The sequence below is a fragment of the Andrographis paniculata genome, unplaced genomic scaffold, assembly GCF_009805555.1.
Source record: "Andrographis paniculata isolate CXL003 unplaced genomic scaffold, ASM980555v1 Contig10END, whole genome shotgun sequence".
Taxonomy (NCBI): Eukaryota; Viridiplantae; Streptophyta; class Magnoliopsida; order Lamiales; family Acanthaceae; genus Andrographis; species Andrographis paniculata.
In genome coordinates, this window is record NW_026137380.1 from 35,434 (window position 1) to 56,523 (window position 21,090).

At 40.4% G+C, this 21,090-nt stretch overlaps 3 protein-coding genes across 3 annotated transcripts; all 3 read right to left on the reverse strand.

Moving 5' to 3' along the window:
* Positions 1 to 8,917: 8,917 nt before the first annotated feature.
* On the reverse strand, positions 8,918 to 11,870 carry LOC127245195 (uncharacterized). The gene is made up of 2 exons (XM_051265957.1): positions 11,564 to 11,870; positions 8,918 to 10,257 (listed from the first exon to the last, which is right to left on the reverse strand). The coding sequence occupies exons 1-2, from the start codon at positions 11,631 to 11,633 to the stop codon at positions 9,623 to 9,625; spliced, it is 705 nt and encodes a 234-aa protein (XP_051121914.1). The 5' UTR covers positions 11,634 to 11,870; the 3' UTR covers positions 8,918 to 9,622.
* Positions 11,871 to 13,067: 1,197 nt separating this feature from the next.
* Positions 13,068 to 16,384, reverse strand: LOC127245444 (GTP-binding protein SAR1A-like). Its single transcript, XM_051266329.1, has 3 exons — positions 16,024 to 16,384; positions 15,357 to 15,488; positions 13,068 to 13,669 (listed from the first exon to the last, which is right to left on the reverse strand). The coding sequence occupies exons 1-3, from the start codon at positions 16,150 to 16,152 to the stop codon at positions 13,349 to 13,351; spliced, it is 582 nt and encodes a 193-aa protein (XP_051122286.1). The 5' UTR covers positions 16,153 to 16,384; the 3' UTR covers positions 13,068 to 13,348.
* A 1,036-nt stretch (positions 16,385 to 17,420) lies between these two features.
* On the reverse strand, positions 17,421 to 20,729 carry LOC127239637 (calreticulin-like). Its single transcript, XM_051257914.1, has 14 exons — positions 20,567 to 20,729; positions 19,821 to 19,928; positions 19,532 to 19,724; positions 19,183 to 19,441; positions 19,037 to 19,093; positions 18,871 to 18,918; positions 18,694 to 18,780; positions 18,561 to 18,618; positions 18,404 to 18,471; positions 18,199 to 18,294; positions 18,060 to 18,107; positions 17,935 to 17,964; positions 17,743 to 17,841; positions 17,421 to 17,656 (listed from the first exon to the last, which is right to left on the reverse strand). The coding sequence occupies exons 1-14, from the start codon at positions 20,676 to 20,678 to the stop codon at positions 17,645 to 17,647; spliced, it is 1,275 nt and encodes a 424-aa protein (XP_051113871.1). The 5' UTR covers positions 20,679 to 20,729; the 3' UTR covers positions 17,421 to 17,644.
* Positions 20,730 to 21,090: the final 361 nt, after the last annotated feature.

The window sequence follows — 21,090 nt, forward strand, 5'->3', positions numbered from 1 at the left end:
TATATCATGAACGAGAATTCACGTATAAGCGCCGATGAACCCGCGTTATCGCGCGAAGTCCAATTAGCCCTATTGTTTAGAGAAAAAAGAACTCGTAAAAAGGGTTTTTTAGGTGAACCTGCGAAAAGATCATTGTCGATGTCTGCCACAGATGACAACATCGAACTCGTGACCCGATGTACGAATGCTGCTCTGGCGCTCCATCGGGACAAAGTAGGTGCTACGCGTACCAACAAACTACTGGACGGAACTCCGTGTAAATGTAAGCAAAAAAAATGGATCCCCTATGATGCACATCGTAGCTAGGAATCGCGAACAATGACCCTGTTTGTCACAGACAAAGCCGTCGTCCAGCCGTATATCGTGAACAAGGATTCACGCACGGGTGCCAACGATCCCGCGTCATCAGGAAAAGTACAACGAGCGTTATCGTTTAAAGAAAAAAGAACTCATAACAAGGATTCTGTAGGTGAACCTTTGAATGAATCATTGTCGATGTCTGCCCCAGCAGACAAGAGCGAACACGTGACCCAATGTTTGAATGCGGCTCTGGCGCTCCATCGAGACATATACACGCCATGCATACCAACAAACTCCTGGACGGAACTCCGTGCACATGTAGGCAAAAAAAGAGGATCCCATGCGATGCACGTCACGGCCAGGAATTGTGAACGACGACCCTGTGCAGCGCAGACAGAGCCATCGTCCCGCCGTATATCGCGAACGAGGATTCACACACGGGCGCCGACGAACCCGCGTCATCGCGAGAAGTCCAATGATCCTTATCGTTTAGAGGAAAAAAACTCGTCACAAGGATTCCATAGCTGAACCAGCGAATGGATCATTGTCAATGTCTGCCCCAGTAGACCACAGCGAACTCGTGACCCGACATACGAATTCCGTTGTGGCGCTCCATCGGGAAAGAGTGGGCGCCACGCGTACCAACAAACTCGTGGATGGAACTCCGTGCACATGTAGGCAAAAAAATAGGAACCCCTGCGATGCACATCGCAGCCCGGAATCGCGAACGACGACCCTATCCCCCGTAGTCAGAGCCGTCGTCCAGCCATATATCGCAAATGAGGATTCACGTACGGACAGCGACGAACCCGCGTCATCGGGAGAAGTCCAACGAGCCTTATCGTTTAGAGAAAAAAACTCGTAACAAGAATTCTGTAGGTGAACCTGCGAATGGATCATCGATGTCTGTCCCGGCAGACAACAACGAACTTCTGACCCGATGTACGAATGCCGCTCTGGCACTCCATCGGAACAGAGTGGGCGCCACGCGTACCAACAAACTCCTTGACGGAACTCCATGCACATCTAGGCAGAAAAAAGGGATCCCCTGCGTTGGACATCGCAGCCAGGAATCGCGAACGACAACCCTGTCCGCCAAAGACAGAGCCTTCGTCCAGCCGTATATCGCGAATGAGGATTCATGCACGGACGCCGACGAACCCGCGTCATCGGGAGAAGTCCATCAAGCCTTATCGTTTAGAGAAAAGACAACTCGTAACAAGGATTCTGTAAGTCAACTTGCGAATGAATCATTTTCGATGTTTGCCCCAGCAGACAACAGCGAACTCCTGACCCGACGTACGAATGCCGCTCTGGCACTCCATCGGGACAGAGTGGGCCCCACGCGTACCAAAAAACTCCTGGATGGAACTCAGTGCACATGTAGGCAGCAAAAAAGGATCCGTTGTGATGCACATCGCGGACAGGAATCAAGAACAACGACCCTGTCTGCCGTAGATAGAGCCATCATCCAGCCGTATATCGCGAACGAGGATTCACACACGGGCGCCGATGAACCCGCATCATCGGGAGAAGTCCAATGAGCCTTATCCTTTAGAGAAAAAAGAACTCGTAAAAAGGATTCTGTAGGTGAACCTGTGAATTGATCATTGTCGATGTCTACCCCGGCATATAATGGCGAACTCCTGACCCGATGTACAAATGCCGCTCTGGAGCTCTATCGGGACAGAGTTGACGCCACGCGTACCAACAAACTCTTGGACGGAACTTCGTGCACATGTAGGACGAAAAAAGGGATCCCCTGCGATACCCGTCGCGGCTAGGAATAGCGAACGACGACCCTGTCCGTCGCGCACGGAGCCGTCGTCCAACCAGATATCACGAAAGACGATGCGCGCCCTGGCACTGACGAACTCGATACATTGCGAGAAGTTCAATTAGCCATATCATTTAAATGAAGGAGAAGTTGTAACAAGGTTATTGTAGGTGAACCTGGCGAAAGGATCATTGTCGATGCCTACCCCGGCAGATAACCGCGAATACGTGACCCGCCGTATGAATTGCGCGCTCTAGCTACCTTGGGACGGAGAGGGCGCCACGCGGCAACGAATTCCTACGTGGAACGCCGCCCTTGCATGGGCGGCCAAAGACAATTCCCATATGATGCACGTTGTGGCCAGGAATTGCGAACGACGACCCCGTCCGCCGTACACGGAGCCGTCATCCAGCCGGGTATCGCGTACAATGATGTGTGCACAGACGTTGATGAACCTGCGATGTCGCAAGAAGTCCAATGAGACTTATCGTTTAGAGGAAGGAGAAGAGGTTTCTGTAGGTGAACCTTCGAAAGGATCATTGTCGATGCCTACCCCGAGAGACCACCGCAAACACGTGACCTGCTGTATGAACGCCGCGTGCACAACCTTGGGACAGAAAGGGCGCCGCTCGTGCCAACGAACCCCTTCGTGGAAAGCCGTGCGTGCATTGCCGGCCAAAGGTGATCCCCCTGCGATGCACGTTGCAGCCAGGAATAATGAATGATGACCTATCTGCCGCGCACGGAGCCGTTGTCCAGGCGGGTATCACGAACAACGACATGTGCACGGGCCCCGATAAACCCTCGATATCGCGAGAAGTCCAATGAGTCTTGTCGTTTAGAGGAAGGAGAAGTCATAACAAGATTTCTGTAGGTAAACTGCGGAAGGATCATTGTCGACGTCTGTCCCGACAAACCACCGCGAACACGTGACCTGCCGTACAAACGTCATGCGAGCCCTGCCTTGGGGCAGAATAGGCGCCGCGCGCGCCAACAAACCCCTACGTGGAACGCCGCCCGTGCATGGGCGGCTAAAGGCTATCCCCCTACAATGCACGTTGTGGCGGAATCGCGAACGACGACCTTGTCCCCCACGAACAGAGCCGTCGTCCATCCGGGTATCGTGAACAACGATGTACGCTCGAGCGCCGATGAACCCGCCACGTCACAAGATGTCCAATGACCTTATCATTTAGATGAAGGAGAATTTGTAACAAGTTTTCTGTAGGTGAACCTGCGGAATGATCATTGTCGATGCCTGCCCTGGCAGACCACCTCGAACACGTGACCCACTGTATGATGTTGTGCGCGCGCTCCCTCGCGATAGAGAAGGCGCCGCACGCGCCAACGAACTCTTGCATGCTCCACTACAATGCATGTTGCAGCTAGAAATCACAAACAACCACACTGTCCACCGTGCATGGTGTCATCATCCAGCCGAGTATCACAAATGACGATGCGCGTGCGGGAGCCGATGAACCCGCAACATCGCGAGAAATCAAATGAGCCTTATTTGTTAGAGGAATGAGAAGTTGTAACAAGGTTTCTGAAGGTGAACCTGCGGAAGGATTATTGTCGATGCTTACCCCGGCAGACCACCGCGAACACTTGACCCGCCATACGAGCGCCACGCGCGTGCTCCCTCGGGACGAAGGAGCGTCGTGTGCGCCAATGAACTCCTGTATGAAACTCCACATACACGCGGGCGGCAAAAAATGATCCCCATACGATGCACGTCGCAGCCAGAAATCGCGAACAATGACCATGTTCGCCACGAACAAAGCCATCGTCCAACCGAGTATCGTCAACGACGACGCGCGCACAGGCGCCGACGAACCCATGGCATTTTGAAAAGTCCAGTTAGTTTTATCGTTTAGAGAAATGAGAAGTCATAACAAGGTTTCCATAGGTAAACTTGCGGAAGGATCATTGTCAATGCCTACTCTGGCGGACCTCGAACACATGACCCTCCGTACGAACCACACTTGCGCTCCCTCCACCCTACCCCCTGGGACGGAGAGGGCGCCTTGCGCGCCAGCTTACCCGGCACAGATCGCGCCAAGAAAAATACGATATTACGGAGCATGCTGCCTCGGCGTGCCTCTAGAATGATAACTGTCCGCGTGACTCTCATCAGTGGATATATCTGCTCTCGCATCAACAAAGAACCTCGTGAAATGTGATACTTTGTGTGAATTGCAGAATCCCGTAAACCATCGAGTCTTTGAACACCAATAGCATCCGAAGCCCTCGGGCCGAGGGCACTCCTTCTTGGTGTAACGAGTCGGATGGTTCCTCCTCGAACATCTTCCCGTCGGCCTAGAAATTCCTTGAGACTCTTGAGAACCTCGCTAGTACAGCCTCACGTACAACTTCAATATAGACTAGAAAGCAAGAACAGTTCAAAATGCACCCGGAAAAGTAAAGTGTATATTAGCTCTCTAAAACTAAAGCGAGTTACAAATGAAGGATCATCCCTGTATATAAACACTATAACGGACCAGGACAAACACAAGCCAAAGTATATCCACGTTTGGATAAACTCTATCTATACAAGATAAGGATAAGGCAAAATTGTCCATAACTCCCTTGTGGTTTCGAAACTCAGCGTAAATTCCCCATCTACTTTAAAAATTACATGGTACCCCCTTATACTTTAAAAAAAGTTGCATGAAACCCCACCACCATGAAACTTTTCTCATGTAATAAGAAGATGATTTCCTATCTATATGTTTTGCATGGCAGAGGGGGTTTTATGCAATATTTTTTAAAGTTTAAGTGAGCATCATGCAATTTTTTAAAGTAAAATGGGGATTTATGCTGAGTTTCGAAACCACAAAGTGGTTTCATGCAATATTTTTTAAAGTATAAGGGGGTACCATGCAATTTTTAAAGTAGATGAGGAATTTACGCTGAGTTTCGAAACCACAAGGGAGTTATGGGCAATTTTGCCTAAGGATAAAGATAAGTTATAAAAGGAAATACGGATAAGTTATGTCAAATGCATATGGGCAAACTTGGTCAAAGGGCGATCTCGGTACTTTTAGAATATTTTAGACCATTGCAAGAGGTTCCGAAAAATTTTGAAGGGTTCCGAAACATTCCAGGAGGTTCCGTAACATCTCGAAGAGTCTCCGCTAGCCTCTCTGTGTTGGTGCGCTGCAGGCTCCTCCTCGGCATTCCTCTGCCAGTGTTTTGATCCGGGACATTCTCCCCTACTCGAACTAGGCATTGCCCTCAATGACTCAAAATCTTGGACAAGCTCCTCAAACTGGCATAAGTCTTTCGCCGGCTCCCAACTCATCTCGGACTCGGGTAGTCCACGCCACCTGACCAGGTACTCCGTCGATGGTGGTCTATTCTTGTGTCAGACCACCCTAGCAGCAACGATCTTCTCGGCCACTTTATCGTACACCATCCACATGCCTGAGGATGCCCTTATCGAGTCAAGCTGAGCATCCCTACGATATGGGTTCGATATGGGCCACGTCCACGCGGTCTGGCCAACACTTGGCTAAGTGGAATGCTGATGGGCTCGGGCCTTTGTACGTTCCCACCAAATCCTTCAGCTTTATGGGCTGAAAACCATATACTACCTCGAACAGACTCTTTCCCGTGCTCTCGTTCTTCTGCAAGTTAAAACAAAATTGCACAACATCGAGAAGAGAAGCCCAATACAATTGGTTTACCGTGATATAGTGCCGAATGTACACTTTCAGTACATGATTAACACGCTCCATCTGTCCATCGGTCTGGGGGTGCATCGTCGTAGAAATTTTCAACTCTGACCCCAATAACCGAAAAATCTCCATCCAAAACCTTCAGGTGAACCGAGAGTCTTGATCATTAATAATGCTTGTCGGCAAGCCCCAATACTTGACGACATGATCCATAAACAAACAAATTGGTTGTTGTCTCTGTCGTACACTCCTTCTGTGCGGGTATGAACTCTGCGTATTTTGACAGCCGATCCACCACCACATGAATACTCGTGCAGCCCATGACTTTGGCAACCTGATGATAAAGTCCATAGAGATGCTCTCCCACATTCTCCCGGGTATCGGCAAGGGCTGCAGTAGTCCTGCGGGTGGCTGGTTCTCCACCTTATCCTGCTAACAAAAAAGGCATGTCCCGAGGTATTCCTTCACATCCTTCTTCATGCCCGGACAATAGTAGCATTCTCGGAGGAGGGCCAGGGTCCTCTGAATGCCTGGGTGTCCAGCATACTTGGTTTCGTGGCACTCCCGGAAGATATCTCGCCCTAAGTTCTCCCACTTTGGTACGTACATTCCATATCCATTCGTTATGACAAGGCTATTTTCCAAAGAATACTTCTGGGTCTTCTCTTCTTCGATATGTTCAAACACTGCATGTGCAAACTCGTTGTGCACTAGTCCCTTGTGTATCTGATCCAAAATGTCCCCGTCAACAGAGTGTAGGGCCGCCACTTTACGACTCAATGCATCAGCTACTGCATTAGTCTTCCTGGGTTGGTTCTCAATCTCGAACTTGAATTCTACAAGAAAGTCAAGCCACCATGCTTGTTTTCCTGTTAATTTCTTCTGAGATTGAAAGTAACTTACAGCTCAATTTTGGGTGATGATAGTGAAGGGAAGTCCCACTTTCAAGTAGTGCTCCCACACTCGCAAGTAGTGTACTACCGCGACCATCTCCTTCTCATGCGTAGTCCACCTCTTTTCCACATCTGCCGGGTGCCTCTCCTGCATGAGCATGCCTCCTACTGCCATGTCTGAAGCTTTCGTAAGTACTTTAAATGGTTTTGAGAAGTCAGGGAGAGCGAGTACCGGCTCCTCTGTAAACTCCTTTTTCAGTTGATCGAATGCCTCCTAACATTATTTTGTCCACTCCCACTTCTTCTCCTTCCGCAACATGTTCGTCAAGGGGATCGCCATCGTCGAATATCCCTTAATGAACCATCGATACTAATTTATTAGACCAAGGAAAGATCGTACCTATGTCGGCGACTTGGGTGCCCTCCACTCCAAAATTTCCTTGATCTTTCCGGGCTCCATGTGAATTCGTTTGTTCCTGACGATATGCCCCAGGAATCCCACTTATTGCAGGCCAAATTCGCACTTGTCCCTCCTCACGTAGAGCTAATTCTCTCTTAGACTTGTGATAACCCTTCGCAAGTGTTCAATATGGTATGCCATGTTCCAAATGTACACCACAATATTGTCTAGGGGTGTGTTTGTTTGGGGAATTGGATTGGATTTATACTATTTATCCAATTTTTTCCCCCCAAAAACATCAAATCAAACACCTATTTTTCATTTTTTATATTATACTAAAAATCAATTTTATATTCAAAACATCGCATCAACACCTATTTATATCACATCATACAACTATTCAAATTCAAAATTTTTACTATTCAAATCCCAACTTAAAATCTAAACCTCCAAACAAACACACTCTAGGTAGACCACAACGAAATCATCAAGAAAGTCTCGCAACACCTTATGCATCGGTGTGCAAAAAGTCGCCAGTACATTTTTCAGACCAAAAGGCATGACTTTGAACTCATACGACCCATATCTTGTGATAATGGTTGTCTTTGGTTCGTCACCTTCCCGTATCCGTACTTTATAGTAACCCTTTAGAAGATCCAGCTTTTACAACACTCTCGCTGGCTACAAACGATCAAACAAATAAGCTATAAAGAGTATTGGATACCAATTCTTTACCATCATCTTGTTAAGTGTTCGGTAGTCATTGCACATCCTCAGGCTCCCATCCTTCTCCTAAAATAACATTGGTTCTCCGAAGGGACTCTTCGATGGGGTTATGGACTTGGCCTCCAAAAGCTCTCCCAACTGCTTGTGCAACTCCGCCAACTCATCAGGGGACTTCCGATAGGCAGGTCGAGAGACTGGTTTCGCCCCCTTCACTAAGTCTATGGCATGGTTGACAGCTTGTCGCAGGGGTAACCCCTTAAGTCGTCTGGCATGACATCTTCAGCTTCTTTATCTCTATTCCCCCCAGACGTCCTTATCGCTCAGGATGGCAACGAAGGTTGGCTCTCCTTTCTTCAAGCCTTTCTCGAGTTGTTTTGGGTTGAGCTCCTTTTCTCGATACACCATCACGTCACATGGCGTCCCACCCTCAGTGATAGTGAACTTTTGCTCGTATGGTACCATTGTAGGCTTTACATGGTCCATGAACTTCATTCCTAAAAATATAGCATAGTCATCCATGGGAGCTATGTTAAAGAACTCAGTACCTTTCCACTTCAACAGCCTTACCCTTGGCGTTCTTCCTAGTCTGCCTTGAAACTTGGTTCTCATCCTCGTACTCAGCGTCTAACCTGTCAGTCGCCACCCCCTCAGAACTCGGCTCTGATACCACTTGTAACGGGTCGAATGGTTCCTCCTCGAACACTTTTCCGTCGGCCTAGCAATTCCTCGACGCTTCCAAGAACCTCACTAGTACAGCCTCGCACACGACTCCAATATAGAATAGAAAGCAAAAACACTTTGAAATGCACCCAGTAAAGTAGAGTGTATATCTCTCTGAAACTGAAGTGAATTACAATAAAGGATCATCCCCTATGTATAGACACTCTAACATACCGAGCCGAACACAGGCCTGTATATCCACACTTGGATAAACTCTATCTATACAAGATACGAATAAAGATAAGTTATAAAAGGAAATACGGATAAGCTATGTCAAACGGATATGCGCAAATTCGGTCAAAGGACGATCTCGGTACTTTTAGAATATTTGGAACATTCCAAGAGGTTCCGGAACATTCCAGAGGGTTCCAGAACATTCCGAGAGATTTCGGAACATCTCGAAAAGTTTATGCTAGCCTCCCTATGTTGGCGCGCCGCAGGCCCTTCCTCAGCGCTCCTCGGCATTCCTCGACCAATGTTTCGGTCCAGGACATTGGGCATCACGCATCGCGTCCCCCCCTTACCCCCTCTTCCGAGGGGGAAAGGCAGGGCGGAGACTGAACCCCGTGCGCGGAACGCCGAATGCGGCCGGCCCAAAGGTGATCCTCTGACGACGCACGTCACGGCCAGCGATGATTGGATTCCGAATCCTTCAATCCTGTCCACTGCGCACGAAACTATCCTCCGGCCGACATCGCAAACAACAACGCGGGACGCACCTTAGCATTTTTTTTGTGTAACCAGTGGATAATTTAACTAGCCAAAGGCAAATCAAGACACCAAATAACAGGAATCTTTACCATAGAAGTGCTTTATATTTGCATACATAAAAACTCAAACTCCCAAAGAAGACTTTTATACACAAGCTTAGATCTGGAGGCCTCTTAATTAAGCTCAAGTAAACTTCCATTGGTGATGCATTGGTACTGTCAGTTGTGATTAAGTTGAGTATCCAAACACACCTTCTACAGTTGAAAGTGTGCAACTTTATTTCAGAAATAACTGAAATGGAGAACAATAAGAAAGTTTGTATATTTACAAACTTACAATCACCATACTTGATCTCAAGAATTTGTAAATTTTGTATTATTCAAGTTAGAGTCCAACTTGCATTATTTGGACATTGCTAAAGATCTTGATGACCATCAAAGCTTTTGTCAGCAGCAGCAGCTTCGTTATTGTCTAAAGCATCTTTATAAACTAGAGGTTCAGACTGCTTTGGCTGCATCAGGTAATGAATTCCATTAACCACATCATACACCATCAGTCCAATCCTCTCACCAATCCAACTTCCGAAATGACTTCCAACCAGATAACCAATCCTTTTAAATTTCTGCTCTCCAAGGAAACCAACGGAATAAGTGCCAAACAGTGTACCTGTGCCCCGAAGCAACCCTTCCATAATTTTACCTCCAAAATATATGGATTCCAAGAAATCCCATCCCGAAGATATAATTGGACCTATAATGCGATCGGCTTTTCTTGTTGCAAGTTTTGCTGCCTTTTTACCTTCTTTATGTGCCACTTTTACAGCATTCTTAGCATCCATGCCTTGGGCAACTGCATCAGACAAAGCAACCTCAATTGCTTCATACTTTCTACTTTCCACATGAAGGGACCTAATGTTATAGCAATACAGTTTTACACCCTCCTTTGCTAGGCATACAACAGTGCCATAACTCCCATCGAAACAATTCAAAAAAGTAAATGTCCCACTTTTTGATGCAGCCTCTTTACCAACCATAAGTCTACATCTCTCAGCTACACAACAAAGATAACAAGTAAAATTAAATGAATAAAATAAATGTAGATGAGAGGCATTGCAAGAAAACTCAAAGAAGAGAGGTGTTAAAATAATAGGAACTCTTGTTCACTGGCATATCTTATCTGGGCTAGAGAGTGGGCAGAGCCAACTGTGATTAAGCTACAAACCCTTCTGCAAGGATCAAAGATCAAAGCCTAAAGTCTCTACTAGCTGGCACAATGAGCATAGATGATTAAATAATCTACTAAAGCAAGCAAATTTGCATTACAATTCAGTAGTTTAGGATTTCTTGTTAGCAGGCAGTAAGGATGTTAGATGGGCTTATTGCACACACACAAAAGCAAAAAAATTGCACTAAATTCTCCAGAACAAAGTAATCAGACACTTTCTCGCATTTAAATATCCATCCTAGGATTTCCTCCATCAGAACTTCTACTTGAAGAACCTATATGGACGAATTTAGGGCTGAATAATTTGTGTGATGAATTCATCATGGTTGTCAATAGCTAGCTAATACTATATTATAATTTTTATTATAAGTAACTTAAGATAATTAGATTTTATATTATAATATGATATTCGTTATTTAGTAAATACAGATTATAATAGTAATACTATTATATTATGGTGTACTATAGCTACTTCTAGCTATAGGATGGAAAAATAGATATATTATGTAATTTGATGAACATACATGGGAAAAAATAAAACAAAATGAACAGAAAAGAAAAGAATATTAAGAATGTTTATGCAAGAGTAATAGTGAGACGGTGAATATGAAAATTATTTATTCTATTTTCAACTGATTAACTTGGATTATCTATCACTGTGATCTGATTTTTATTTCCTTTTTTTTTTTTTTTTTTTTTTTTTTTTGCTTATAACTATCGGTGAACCATGATTATATTTTTATTTTTATCGATTTGAATGATTAATTATAATTATAAGATTAGTATATAGATTTCTCTTATGTATTTCTATTGTAGATTTGTATATGCACTAAGTTTCTAGATGTGAGGCTAGCCTAGATTGACCATTATGGAATTTAAACGGAGATCTGTGTCCAGTAGCATTGGCATTGGCATCTGTTATAGGAAACTACTTATGTTCAATGGCGCTCCATTAAAACGTAAAATTCTAAGATATACGAAATTTATCAGAAATTAGGCAACAAATTCATATTGTGAATTCACGTATTTTCAGCAATGGCTACGTCCATTCGTACATACATAAACAGATCGTACATACATAAACAGAGCCAAATCCACAATATAATCTCGAAAACGACAGAAATTGCCTTACCGGTGGTTCTCAGAGCTACGACGCCAACAATGAAGAGCAGAAACTTAACCTTCCTTCTCTCCATACTCATAGTACCACAACTTGTGATCGAATTCAAACGATCTCAACAAATCCCGCTCCAGTTCCTTACAGCTCTCGTGGAGCAATTTTTTGGAAATGTCTAGAATCATTCCGAGCGCAGAGGGAAAAAGGATCTGAATAACTGAATTCAGATTTACATATTTCCCGGGGAAGGCGGTTCACCGCCGGCCATGGATCGCGGACAACGCCGCCGCGGCTCAAATAACCCGATTCCATATTCGTTTAATGCTTGTGATGGGTTATGAAAATTATGATAAATTATTATGCATTTATTGGGCCCTTAAAAGGCCCAATATTTAATTGTCGACTAATAAATTCAATAATTACACCAATTTCCTATAATTATAGGTGTGTTTTCTAGGGGGGTTTGGGGAAATTTAAGTTTGGGTTTGGCTTTTATTTCAATTTTGAAATGGGTTTGAATTTTGTTGTTGGTTTGGTTGGAATTTGAAAAGTTTTGATGTGTATTCGATGGATAATGAATAAACTAATATAAATGTGTATTAAATTTAATTGATAAAACTTATACTGTATAATTTGATTATAAATTTATATTATATCCAATATATATTTAAATTTTTATTTATTTGTATTATAAAAAAATTTATTCTCTACATATATATTATATTTTTTTCCCCTATAATTATAATAAATATTAAATTATATTTTAATATTAAAAAATAAATAAATAAATAACAGAACGTATCCCCAAACGTGAACAATCCTAAATTTGGGGTTTCTACTGTGCAAACTTGGGGCTGAAGAAATATCTATTTGTTTAATTGTACTTGCGCTTCACTTATTTGTTTGTTATGCTTCCAATTTTTGCTATTTAAAGTAAAAAGAAAACCAGCTCCTAAATCAAAATTTTAATATCCATAAATTAATTGATGGGATTATATGTAACAAAGTTTGTATTTTGTTGGACTGTCTGGATCGATCATACTTGGCTTCATGTTTCATAAGAACAATACATCTTTAGCCTTAATTATTTGTATTATATTATAATTAATTTTAATAATACATTCTTAATTATTTATGAATTATATTTCTTAAATTGTCATGTCTACCGGGAAACATCATAAAACATCATAATTGAAATTGAAGAGTATAAATTTGCTCACGTACAATTCATTTATATTAAATAATGATTTTGAAACTCTTGACTTAAATTCTCCATTTACTTTAAAAATTGTATAGAGCCACTTATACTTTAAAAATGGCATAAAACTTTCTATGATTTTGAAACTCAGCTACATCTCCACTCTCCTTTAAAAAGTTGTAAAACGCCCTCTTATACTTTTATAAAACTACAAGAAAAATTATAAACAATTTTACCAAAAAAAAAATGAAAGCAAAAATAACATAAACGGTGTTAATAAGAACTAAATCAATTAAAAGCACTTAATATTATACTTAGATCTATTATTTAATATTAATCTTTAAGCACATTATATCATCATACAAATTTTGCAAAAAAGACTACAAATTTCATTGCCCAAACTCCAGGAAAAAAAAAAACACCTTATTGTAGAAGTAGAATAGAGACAAGAACAATGTATCATCGTTTAAACAGCAGCATTGACATTCGACCATATCTCGCTCACTCCACGACGAGGCGCGAGATCACCTGAACAATGAACCCTACAAATTGTGAATCAAGCCAAGGGACGACGAAACATTACCTTCAGATCGAGTGGCGCGCTACTTTATGTATTGAGAGAGCCACTTGAAGCCGTCGCCATAGCCCATTTTACGAACAATGCTGCACATGAATACCTCGATTGCACGTACATTTGATTCTGCAAGGTTCACTTTACCCTTCCCGGTCGTGATCCCCATCAGCCCCAAGTGGTATCGCAGCTCGTCTTCTGATGCAGCATAAGGGATGTCGATTTTGTTTCCAAGAATCAAGAAAGGAACATTAGCCAAGGCCTCATCTGAAAGGAGAGCATCGAGTTCCTTCTTTGATTCCGCGAGTCTCTCTTTGTCGAAAGCATCCACTAAGTAAACGACCGCATCCACCTACACACGCCATGTAAATTGGACATAGGGAAAATGAAATAAACCGAAAGATGCATAAAAGAAATAGGGTAAATTATATAAAACCCCATTGTGTTTTAGTAAAAATGCACAAAATGCCCTATATTTTATTTATTGCGTGAAATCCACAAGGTGTAAAGTTTGCACGAAGCACTCTCTCTGTCCAAAAACTGATGTTTGGTTATAAATAAAGATCTAAATTAAACAAGTTTTATATAAATAAAAAATGTAAATTGCATAATTGAGGTCTTTCTTTAGACTAAAATATCAGTTTTGGACAAAGAGAGTATTTTGTGCAAACTTTACATTAACACAAAGGGATTTCACGCAATCAATAGAACACAGGTATTTTGTGCATTTTTACTAAAACATAAAGGGGTATTATATAACTTATCCAAAGAAATAAACCGAAAGATGCATATATATACCAAAAACTAGCTTTGTTTACCAACACTTTAGTTTACGGTAACATTTTTAGAAATATTACGTCAAATATATTTTTTCTTCTCACAAAACATCCGTTTTACTATTTTCAAAATTTTTCATTGTATCTAAAACGGAACCTAAATGTTCCACATATATAAATGATAGGAAACCACCAAAAGCAATACAAGAAATGGAAATCCGGTTCTAGCAATTCAATGTGTAGATACAAGTTCAAGTTTTCAAATAATGAGGAAATGGACCAAATCGGTAGGAGTGTCGCATGTGTATTGCAAATAGATAAATACCCTCCTAATTTAGTACAATATCCGAACTTGTCTTTGTTTGGAACACAACAAATCGCTATCCTAGTTAAAGAAAATTTATGGAACTGCGTAAATGAAAATAATCCATCAAAATTCAGTTAATAATCATGCATTTTGATCGCTACAAACTGTGAAGTAAAATCAAAATTGTTCCAGAACACAGCTATAAGAATTTTGAGCAACTACAGCGACTGTAGCAGCTAACGGCTGTGCTATGAGCCAAAGAAAGTGTTCACACAAATAAAGAGATCCAGCTGGATAATGAGGGTTCTAAGCCGAGCGTTAGCGAAGCTAGATTCTCATAGCGAGGCGCTTCGCTATCTTAACTTGGCAAAACCAGCACCAAATCCAAACCACATAGTTACAATCTCGGATAATGTTAAACAGCAGGATGACCGTTATTTAAAAACTTAAAAGTAAACGCAACAAAAATTATTATATATGCAAAATTACAATGAAAATGCATAATAAAAATCTATAAACTAATCTCATAATTATCAATCGAACCAATAAAGAATTATATGATCATAGATAGTTATACAAGCATAAACAATTACATCACTACTATTTTGATAAATACATGATCAAAGGCAATCAATAATAAATCCTGATAAATAATTTTTTTTCTCATTTTAACCTCCTCATTGCTACGTATAGATCTTTCTAATAATATGTATTATATTATACAATTTAAACCAAATGCCCACGAAATAATTATATAAATATTATAAAAGTATACGATCAATGGATTGATTAGCACTATAATGTAGATATTAATATCAGACTCACTTTAGCCGCTAATATGCACCAATGCTCAAATGCAAGCATCGTAATGTAAGAACAATACCGATAAATGTAGTGTTGGACAATTATCACAAGGAAATTAAACTATTAATTTCCTTTTTCTACAGAAGAAGTACCTTGGCATAGTAATCCTTCCAAACCCTACGAGCTATCTGATGACCACCAAGATCGAAAGCCTTGAACTTGATTTTCCCAATACTCAACTCCTCGGAAGTTGGATACTGAGTCGGCTGGTGTTGCACCAATCTCTGTTCATATCCAACATCCTCAATACCTTAAACTTGTCAACATAAGACAATACATAGCATGTAAAAAGTTTAAGGCCATGTTTGCTTAGACTAATTTCAGCCTAATGAATACTTACTTTAAATTACTTCCTCAATTTTCAAACCTACAAAGCCACTTATAGAATAAATTCATCCCCTTCAACATTTTAAGTCTTCTTTAATATTATCATTTCAAATGCTCTCTGAAACCAAACATGAGATGGATCAAATTCTGAAATATTTCAAGTCCAAATCGATCATTTGAGAATTAATTATTTAGCAGCTCACAGTAAGAGAAAATGATACATTAACAAGTAACAACAACCAAACAGACAGATTTAGATTCAATTATTAGGTTTCACAAGAAATTTCGAGAGAAAAAATCAATTTATTCAGCCAAAATATACATATATATCATATAGAGAAGCAGATTATCTCACAAGACTGATCACTTTTAAGCAGCTCAGCTTAAATGATGAACAACAAAACAAATCGAATGATCGGAAAAAGGATTGACCTCGTCTTTGAGCATGTGAAGGAGTGTGGTTTTGCCGGCGTTATCGAGCCCCAGAAACAGAATTTTAGCCTCTTTCTGCCACAGCCCAAGCGAAGCGAGCACTCCATAAAACCAATCCACCAAGAACATGTCGGCTTATAACTACGAACTCCGAATATCTTTCCGATCGATTGAACGCTCAAATCTACCCCAAACTCAAACAATTTCCGAATGCGAAATCTCCCGAGTAGGGTGAGTACGAAACCAGAATTAGCTCGGGATTTTGGGGTTGGTGATGCTCCTTTTCAAAGAGCAGAGCTTCTGTGTGTCATAAGAATCCACTTTCCGAGGCGCAGACAGTACAAATATTCACCTAACCCTAATTCAGAAATTAATAAATATGTTCGGGCTTCTCATTTCTGTATCTACGTAGGATTTGTTGGTTCAATCTTTTGTGAGCAAAAAGAAATTGTGTAAAATAATTTTTGTAAATATAAAAGAAATAAAGTAATTAAAGTATTTTTGTTTTATGTATAAATTATTTAAGAAATGTATAGTATTATTGAGAAAGGCCAGAGTAAAAAATAATAATAATAAAATAAAAAAACAAAATTATTACCTATTGTTACAACTTGAATGTTATTCTCTCATTTACATGTCTACCTTTTATTTATATATTTTAAGTTTATTTTAAATTTTTTAGTTATAAATATCAAATATTTTCTAGTTCCATTTGCATTCTAGATTAAAAAATCATAATATTTATAATATTTTATTAGAATATATAATTAATTGTATAGTAAAAATATATTTATAATTTAAATAAAAATTAATAATATTTTAATATTAATATATAATTAAGGTTAAAAAAATTTGATAATTTTGGAGATAGTATCATTTTTTCATTTACTGTTTTAGTAAAAGTGCGTTTTAATTTGTATATAAAAAATAAAGACGTTTTAATTTGTATATAAAAAATAAAGATAATTTTATAGTCGCAAAAGATACATATTTATCAGTTATAAAAATGAAACAATTAATTTGATATGAAGAAAAAAAGTTGCCTTTTCTAATGTAATAAAAAAATTATTTTAATAATAATTTAAATAATTATTGTATGAGTAACGTATGTTTGACCTTCATGCAGGTAGATATGATGCAATAATCACGTGTGCGTGTAACAAAACTTGAGCTCTACTTTCGTGATTCTTGTCATGTTTTTTAAAATAATAACAATCTAACAAATTAGGGTATGAACCGATCAATAATATTAACATTCACATTTTATATTTTATGTAGTTCAGTATATATTACTTTTCTTATATAAACTACGATCTGATCCTTACAAATTATGGCAGAAAATGACGAGACAAATTTTAAATGGCAATAAGACAGGAAGGCAAAGAAGGCAAGCAGCATTTGTGTAATAAGAGAGCATGTAACTATTCCACGGATCCAAAGCAAAACCTGTTTTAAGCTCATGAAATAGGCGAATTACCCATCGAAGCAATTATCGGCGTTTGGTGCAACATAACATTCATCATCGAGAAACAGAGCCTCCTAAAAAATTCCAAAAAAAAAAAAAGGAAAAAGGAAAAATCCAGGCGAGTAACTAGGCAAGCTTCTCAATACTCCAAATGCTCTATAGCTCATCCTGCAAAATTTAAAGCAAATGAGAATAGAGTATAACGTATATTGTCGTAGTAAGATTAATGGGGGAGTATATGAAAGCCCACTCACATGTTCGGGGGCTTCAGAGTCTTCTTTGGCATCGGCAGAGTCATCTGATTTCTTATCATCATCAGCATCCTCAGAATCGTCAGCATCATCAGCATCATCCTGTCGAGCAACAGAAAAGGGATTCAAGTTATGAAGGAAAGGCTAGAGAGTAGTTTATTGCAAGATGGATTTGCTATGGCGAGAGGGGCTTACGTCAGAATCAGCTGGCTCATCCTTTGATTCCTAAAGACAGGGAAGTTCGGATTTAGAATTGAATAACAGAATTGGATCACATGAAGGAAAAAAAAAAAAAAAAAGCGTGAATTTGAGTTATATACCTCTTCTTCCCTCTTCTTTTCGGCCTCATCAAAAGCTGCCTTCTCGGCCTGCAATTTCAAAGATTCGGGTAGCTATTGAGTGAATTGGAGTTTCGGAAATAATGTGGTTGGGGTGTTAATTGAAAGGAACATCACATACATCCTTGTGTTTGCCCCATGTTTCTTCGGCAAGCTTCTTAGCATAATCAGGGTCGTCAGCAACCAAGATATTGTCGAACAAGGTTCCAGATTTCACCTGTGGTAAAAATACAATAGCTCAGAGATCGAAGTTGAGGGTTTATGATATCTACACTGAATATCATAACTCATAAACCCAAGATTTAAAGAAAAACAAAAATCTTTACCTGCCACAACTCAATGCCTACATACTTCAAACGTGGATAAACATAGAGTTCAGGATCATCTTTGAAGTCTGCAATCATATCAAGAGCAAGATTAAGCAAATTCAAAACTACAGCACTCACAAGATTTAAACATGGAAGAGAAAAACCAAAAAATAACCTGGGTTATCAATCATTGGTGCCTTCCACTTGCCCTTATAGTTGGGGTTCTTGATTTTCTGTAGTGGAAACAAAAGTCAAGCACAGACCATGTAATAAAATAAAGAGTTAACACGAAACCAAAATTCCATTACCTTTGCCTTCCATGGTCCCTTGTACTCGGGGTTTGGAATGGTTGGAGCAGTCCATTCACCATCTTCCTCATCATCCCAGTCATCAGGCTGCACGAAACCAAGTTACGAGCAGAGCATTGGGTTATTACTCATGCCGCCGATTATGAGAACCAAAGCCTGGAAAATAGGTTCGGTTACCTTTTTGGCTTCAGGATCTGTAATCTCCTTTGGGATGTCATCATAACCCTACAAGCATAGAATTTTTCCAAATATGTCAACAGATGCAAACACCTCACTAGACTCATGTCAACAACAAACTCCCAATAAGGCCTAATGCCATAAAATACAACTACAATTTATTTACCTCTGGTTTCTTGTCCTCAGGATCAGGAACGTACTCCTTATCGTCCCAATCTTCTGGCTACAGTTGGCATCCAGAAAGCGTAAGATCAGTAATGAGGCAATAGATATATACAGTTGTAAAATGCCTTAAAGTAAGCCTAAAAACACCTTCTTGGCCTCGGGGTCCTTGATCTTCTTTGGAGGCAAGATATCCCAGTCAGAGTACAAGCTACCAGACTGCTTCTCCTCATTGTCGATGAGGATGCTATAGGTAGCGTCAGGACGTAGGATAAACGTGTAGACATGAGTGAGTTGGTCAGTCTCACATGGAACATCCTTCTTGATCAAGTGGTTTGTCTCATTGTAGGTGAGAATAGCATGGACTTTTTTGGTGCTGTAGCCACATATATCTGGTCCAAACATGATACTGCAACAATACAATAAAGTTAAATCAGTAACTGCATCAGCCATAAAATACCAGACATTTCGGTTAAGGGCGGAAGATGCTTCATCAAACCTGTATGGAGTGTCACCACCAAATTTCTTCTGGTCAATATCACCGCTAAGCAATTTTATGTATCCCCCACCACAGTCAAGCTTCTGCTCATGCTTGACAGAAAATTGAAATACTAACGTCTTGTCCTTGTTGCTGAATTCAGGGAATTCAGCAGAAATGGCATAGAACCTGTAGTCTTCACTGGTCTGAATACCTATAACCAGACAATTAATAATACATTTAAGTCATATATTTTACCTTCAATTTATATGAAAACTGCAGTATGGAAAAAAAAAATGATCGTAGTTACCTTTATCATCAGCATCTCCATTCCATTTGCCAGAGGTATAATTCCACTCACCAGCCATGTTCTCATCTTTCTTCCATTCAGACTTGACCCAGCGACTATCCCATCCATCTACAAATTTAGCAGAGAATATTCAGTGCTATAGTCCCCATGTGAACCATAAACAAAATGTTGAAATACATCCAGCTTACAGACTCATATTCAAGTTCCTAACTTAAGATCTCAACAAAACAACACCACACGACGCACATCACTGATCAGTTTCAGCAATTCACAATCAAATAACCTCACAACCGCATTCCAAAAAGTGCAACAAACATCAATCAAAACGGCACGAAATCATTCACCGCACACGACAAATCAGTCAAAGAAATTATGCCGGAAAATACATCAACCTAGACTACAAACAACAATCCAATCCAAACACTACCAAAATTAAGTCAACTCTTCCGCAATCAACTTCAATCAAGTTTCTCGCATCAATTAACATAGCATTTCGAAGTAAAAACCAAACAGTTCGCACAGACGAAATATGAAGAAGAGAGTAACATCAGATCTACCCTAACCGATCTCAGCTCCATTCATATACAACGAATCTACATTCAATCCACACATCTAAACCAACCAGATCAACAGTAACATTTACATCAAAAACCGTACAAAAGAAATTAAAGAAAACAAAAAACATAAAATCGAAACACCACATGCCGAATAAACTAACAAAATCGAACTAAATTAGAAAACAATACCATCAAAACGCTCCTCAAAGAACACCTCAGCAGACACAGCCGCGAGCAGAAAGGAGAGAGCAACTACCAGAGGTAGGGCGACGCCATTCAATCTTCCCTTAACCATCGCCATGGCTGCGGTCTTCCCTAGAGCGACTAGTTAAGAGTGTGACAGGGAGTTATATAGGTGTGATATAATGCGTGATTCCATTCCCAGATCCCTATCCGACGTGGAAGACCACGGAAACTCAAACGAATAAAACATCGACACGTAGGATCAAATTGTCATTAATCCACGTGGCGTCTATCCATTGGGAAATGAAACGAAGTGGAGCACTCCGCAGGCCAGGCGACACTAGTAAGGCAAGTCGTTGTGAAATTACGACTCTACCCGTTCAATTTGGATTGATTTACAGCTTGAGTATGGCGCTTGCAAAGTTGATACGGAGGATTATTAGTTGATGAAACTTTAGACGAAATTACAATAATTATATAATTTTTTTATGATAAAGAAAAATTAATTTATTGAGTCGTTATGTTAAGTA

Bases quoted from the DNA above. Each gene is read 5' to 3' on its own strand.
- LOC127245195 (XM_051265957.1), bottom strand. From the start codon at position 11,633: ATGAGTATGGAGAGAAGGAAGGTTAAGTTTCTGCTCTTCATTGTTGGC. The intron at 10,258-11,563 runs GTAAGGCAATTT...TTTGTTGTGTAG, and splicing joins CGTAGCTCTGAGAACCACCG to CTGAGAGATGTAGACTTATG.
- LOC127245444 (XM_051266329.1), bottom strand. From the start codon at position 16,152: ATGTTCTTGGTGGATTGGTTTTATGGAGTGCTCGCTTCGCTTGGGCTG. The intron at 15,489-16,023 runs GTCAATCCTTTT...GGATATGAACAG, and splicing joins TTCACATGCTCAAAGACGAG to AGATTGGTGCAACACCAGCC. The intron at 13,670-15,356 runs GTACTTCTTCTG...TGGCGTGTGTAG, and splicing joins GGAAGGATTACTATGCCAAG to GTGGATGCGGTCGTTTACTT.
- LOC127239637 (XM_051257914.1), bottom strand. From the start codon at position 20,678: ATGGCGATGGTTAAGGGAAGATTGAATGGCGTCGCCCTACCTCTGGTA. The intron at 17,965-18,059 runs GTATATAACTCA...CCCTGTCTTTAG, and splicing joins AAAAGAAGAGGGAAGAAGAG to GAATCAAAGGATGAGCCAGC. The intron at 17,842-17,934 runs GTAAGCCCCTCT...GTTGCTCGACAG, and splicing joins ATGAGCCAGCTGATTCTGAC to GATGATGCTGATGATGCTGA.